Source organism: Limulus polyphemus, unplaced genomic scaffold, assembly GCF_000517525.1.
Source record: "Limulus polyphemus unplaced genomic scaffold, Limulus_polyphemus-2.1.2 Scaffold1296, whole genome shotgun sequence".
Taxonomy (NCBI): Eukaryota; Metazoa; Arthropoda; class Merostomata; order Xiphosura; family Limulidae; genus Limulus; species Limulus polyphemus.
The window spans coordinates 3,857-9,110 of record NW_013666906.1 but is presented as its reverse complement, the minus strand read 5'-3'; the positions used below and the strand labels follow the sequence as shown (position 1 = coordinate 9,110).

Sequence of the window (5,254 nt, the reverse complement as noted above, 5' to 3'; positions counted from 1 at the left end):
TGTGAAAGTAGGCTTGTAACTTAATGTAGAAGTAAGCTTATCAATTAATGTGAAAGATCATTTTAATCAAACAAGATCAGGATTATATGTTCCAGATACAAAATAATTATAAATTTCAGTCAAAAATTAACAAAAAAAAAGTGTTTCAGAATTAAACTGTAAAAGCTATGAACAGTTTTTTTGTTTTTGTTTTTTTAGCATGTAGTGATTCTATAACTTGCTTGTTTTACTTTTGTATGTTTGAATTAATATTAAATACATCACATTAATAGATAAAAATATATTAAGACATAAAGATTAATCTGTTTATATGTGTTTGAATGATAAGACTATGAGACAAATGTGAATTTTTAAGAGAAGACTTGATAAATGTTTGAATGATAAGAACTGGCTTTGAGTGTTTTTAGTTTAGTGGATGGGGTGGCTTAGATGGACCAACAAATCCTGTGTTGTTTTTCAACATGTTATATAAAGTACTTTTCTTGGAAATAGAGAACAAGCTGAGAATGCATGTATTGATTGTATGATTATAGATAAAGTTTAAAAACAAATTGAAAATGAAATTTAATAATAAGACATTTCAGATACTGAAAATTCATTTTTAGGAATGGACAACTTGTAAAGACAATCCTAAGAGGATCTTACAGAGCTTAAGCATTATAGAAACTCGTCCATGAATTGTTTAATGTAAATTGATTGGCCCACCTTCCTTATCTCAGTTTGAATTTTTTTTAGCAGCCAGAAAAAAAATTTGTAATAGTAAGCATTTGTCATTGTATCTGTTATTCGTTTCATGATTGTATTGAATTGGTTAAATTACTGTATGATAAGTATTTTCTTTTTTATATTTGTATTATATATATATGACATAAGAATTAAGCTGAAGATACTAGTTTAATGAACTGTATTGTCTTTTAACAATATTGCCTATAACAATAACAATTACTGTACTAAATACACTCGTCAGTATTTATTTTGATATTTCATGAATGTAGTTTAATTCACTTTAGGAAAATAAGTTTAAAAGTGCTTTTATTTGGTTCTCGCTGAAATATTAACTAATTTTATGTTTTGAACTCTGCCTTTTTTGTAATGAAGGTACCAAAGTTATTTCATTATTGTTATTTGAGTGTTAAATTATTGTATTCATTTTTACAGCCTGTGTTTTGTCAGAGATCATCAGATATAAAAAACAGTGTACTGCATTTGAAAACAGTGCACCTGACCTACAAAAACCACTCTAAGGTAATGTTAAAGAATTGTTCGGCATATTATAAAATAAGAAAGTAAGTGTTATTCTCCAAGTATAGAGTATGTGTGATATTGAATGAAAATTTAAACAGTTAAAATTATTATGTTACAAGTTTTATGTACTTCATTATGGTCTATAAGTTGCTGCTGTGACCAAGTTTGTTTGTTTGTTAAAAAAAAAAAAATTTTACTTTTTCAAGTGGGGCATGGGTTGGCTCTGAAGTTTAGAGCTGATGAATCAGATTCAAATCCTTACTGTGGGTGCATTATAAGAGTGACAGTCAGTCCTCTAGCATGGATGGTGGGTGGTTATGTTCTTAACTTGTTTGTAATATTATAGTGTGATTTTGGATGTTGTTATTTTTATGCTGTACATAAAAATCAGATTTTTTTTTAGTAAAGTATTTGTACCAAAGATTTGTCTAAATTTAAGTAGCCTTTGTTGAGTTACTCTAAGTGAAAGGTGATTTTAATACTAAGAAAGAAAATTTTGTTAAAAAAACTTTATTTATAATGTATACTACATGTTTACTTTCTGCATGTGGAAAAGCATGTTAATGAAAAACTTTATTTACAATTTACACTGCATGTTGTTTCCCTTTTAGTGAAATGTAGTTTTCTTGATAAGATTAAAAATTTTGAAATATAATTTTCATAACCCCTAAAACCTCCTAAATAAATATCAAACGTTTTTGTTTCTTTCAGAAGATCTTTATATTTTAACTATTATTTTCTTCACCCTAACTGTATATGAGGTCGGTTAATTTGACCGACCTCGTAACCACCATTAAAAATATAGAAATAATTGTAAATTTCCTACATTTTCTTTCTGGAATGTATGTAAATTGTAACAGAAAATCACAATTGCTTATCCTAAGTAGCTTAAAACTTGTAACAGTATACATCTATTTATACATGAATTTTATTGTTTTATTGCCCTTTGAACCATATCTAACTATTATTCATGCCATATAAATTGCAAATCACGTGGCAAACGTGCAGCTCACATTACGGTTTCAAATTACATAATGCATGAACTACTTGTGGGCGTACCTCATGAATACTTATTATTTATTTTACTTTAGCTAACCTAAAAAAATTTTCAATTTTTACATTTTAGTTACTTTTATAATAATAATAAATAAAGAATACACATGAAAAACAAGAAATAAAGTACTTACCTGGGTCTTTTTGTTTTGTTCTTGACTGTTGATGAATCTTAACCCTACTTTTTTATACTAATTGTGCTACTGCATTAAATAATTTCTATTTAATTAAATAATGCACCACAGAACATGGAATAATAATGTGAAAAAAGTGAACAATGTTCCATAACTATCACAATTTTTCTGGCTTTCTAACTGTGCATCCCGACAATTTCTCGTGCGTATGGGACCTGGGAGTTTGGGTTAACTAGAACCATGCTTGAATGATTCCAGATTGTAACATATAATTACAATTACTTATCCTTACAGCCTCAGCTTTCCAAATCTGCTTGTTTTTAATTCTATTACTTTACAATGCTCTTTAGACCCTATCTAAGTGTAACAGGCAATTAACCAAAGTGGGAAAACTTAGTGTAAACAACCAGTCAAGTTACAATCACTTGACACAGCTTACTTGAGTTGGTCTCGTGAAATTTTTTATTTAATTTTTTCCTTGTTGTTATCTAAACAAATGTGTTTCTGATTTTTGCATTTTAGTTACTTTTGTTTTAAAATGTATAACAGTAAATAAAAAATAAGCATAAAAACAATAAATTTTGTACTTACTTTAACGTTGAGGCCTTTTACACTTGAGTGTGTGGTATATTAAACCTATATCTTTCTTAATGTGTTGGTTGTCCAAAAACTGATTTATGTAGCCTTCAAATATGCATTTTAAATCATAAAATATATATCAGGCATTAGAATATAATGTCTTAAACCTACTATAATTTACTTGGCTTTCTATTTAAGCTCTAAATCAATTAAAAATATTCCATTGCTGCTCGAAGCAACATCTTTAAACCTATCAAGCTCTCCTCGCGAGTTATGAGCTTTGATTCCTAAAAACAAACTAGACAATCATTTGACTTATGTAGTTCAGAACATGCATTTTCTGTTGGTTTTAAACATATCTAATAGCAATGTCAGAGAAAATATAGACATTTCTTGAAAGACAGAAAAAGATGGAAGGGGTTGAACAAATATAGTGATATCTCAGTAAAGAAAGAAGATAAGAAGTTGGAATTTTATATTCTGGCTTGTCAATGTTTATAGAATTCAGAGGGTGTAAATATGTTTTGGATCTTACAAGGAAAGGTTCTAATGTTTATTGTGGGTTCCAGTTTTCTTTTTTGTCTGTGATTTCAAATTCTTCATGTAATAATATTCAGTTATATATGATTCTGTTAATAGTGCAATAAAACATTAAAACCTTTCTCATTAGAAGGAAGTGAACTTTCAGTTACTGGATGAGATCACTGGTCTCTGGAGCACTGATCTTCATATGACAACTTTCACATTAGCTAAGGAACTGTTAGCATTGATGACTTTCTTTAAAGGTTAGTTGTTAGAAATTCTGAAACTTTGTGTTCTTGTGATAGTTCTTCAAAGAAGAGATTAGGTATTCTTAAATTTGTAGCCATGATGTTATAAGTGGTTGTAAAATGGAGAATATCTTCTTAAGTACTTTGAAGAGTTATGGAAATAAATTTAATGTGCTTAACATACCTTGAAGAGTTTTGATATTCAGTGTTGTCAAATTGAGAGTGCCATGTAGAGTTATAAAAAGCAATATAGTAAAGTGCCTTGTAGAGTTATAAAAAGTAATATAGGCCACTGTAAAGTGCCTTGAAGAGTTTTGGAAAGGAATGTAGTCCACTGTAAAATGATTTAAAGAGTTATGAAAAGGGGTGTAATCCACTGTAATATCTGTGAAGCTATAATGTGTATATCTACAGAAATTGGTATTCTGCTCGTCTGAAGTTAAAAATATGTCTCTCTCTTGCACTGTAAAGAATCTAAAAACTGTTAATTGTACTACATAGTTCATGGAAATTTGTTTCTTTAGGTGAGAGAAAATCTAGTGAACCAAACACAAATAGCCAAGAAAGAAGCTTATTTAATATTCATACAAGGTTGAGAGGAAATGTACATTTTGGTGCTGTCTTGTCTTCTACACATAGGTATGGTGCAGGCTGGACTTCTCTGTTATGACTCTCATTTATTCTTTAAAAAAACTATTGATTTCTAGTTCATTATTTAGAAAATTATGAAGAACAAATACAAAATGTTTTATTATAACTAAAAAAATGACTCCTCGGTGATTCAGTAACATGATGTGAATTTTAATAAGAAAAATTCTTTTTTCATTTTCTTGTTAATTATGTCTGTTCTTTGGAAAGTTTTTCAAATTAATAATGTTGGTTTTCAGTAATGAATATATTACTCACAGTTAGAGTGAAAAACCTCATTATAATTTTTTTTCATGTCTGTTTTTAAAAAAATAATTTTCCTAGTTTTCACAGCTTAGAGTGAAAAACCTCATTATAAATTTTTTTTTCATGTCTGTTAAAAAATAATTTTGCTAGTTTTCACAGCTTAGAGGGGAAACTCTTACCAACATCAAGTTTTAAATAAAAGCATAATTTGTAGATCCATTTTAATTTCAATGATTTATGGTTTTTAAGATGTTAATTGTGCTTATATGATAAAAACCTTCTATAGATCTATACTTGTTCTTACCATATTGTCATTATTTGGTTTACATTGAAGATATTTAGACTAATTAGAGAAAACATTATAGGCAATTGTACTTTAAATTTGTCTCTTACAGAATGTCAGTTAAAACTGTAGATTTCACTGCCAACTTTCATCCCCAACGTGCTTCAGCACAGACTGATCACTTTGTTATTTTATTTGATGAATGTCCAATATTCTCTCTGAATGTAAGTTATTTTTGACTTAATAAAATTAGCTAATAATACGAAGAATTAAATTGTGGCGGAATGCTACAAGTT

General features: G+C 28.4%; 1 protein-coding gene across 1 annotated transcript in view; it reads left to right on the top strand.

Moving 5' to 3' along the window:
• The window catches only part of LOC106462993 (protein KIAA0100-like), a gene marked incomplete at its 3' end in the record, with an annotated part of 27,759 nt that overhangs the window by 20,198 nt on the left and 2,307 nt on the right, over nucleotides 1-5,254 (top strand). The window contains exons 10-13 of the mRNA XM_022390396.1: nucleotides 1,159-1,245; nucleotides 3,682-3,796; nucleotides 4,306-4,420; nucleotides 5,071-5,182. Of these exons, the coding sequence (XP_022246104.1) occupies nucleotides 1,159-1,245; nucleotides 3,682-3,796; nucleotides 4,306-4,420; nucleotides 5,071-5,182 (429 nt within the window). The remainder of the gene's footprint in view (nucleotides 1-1,158; nucleotides 1,246-3,681; nucleotides 3,797-4,305; nucleotides 4,421-5,070; nucleotides 5,183-5,254) is intronic.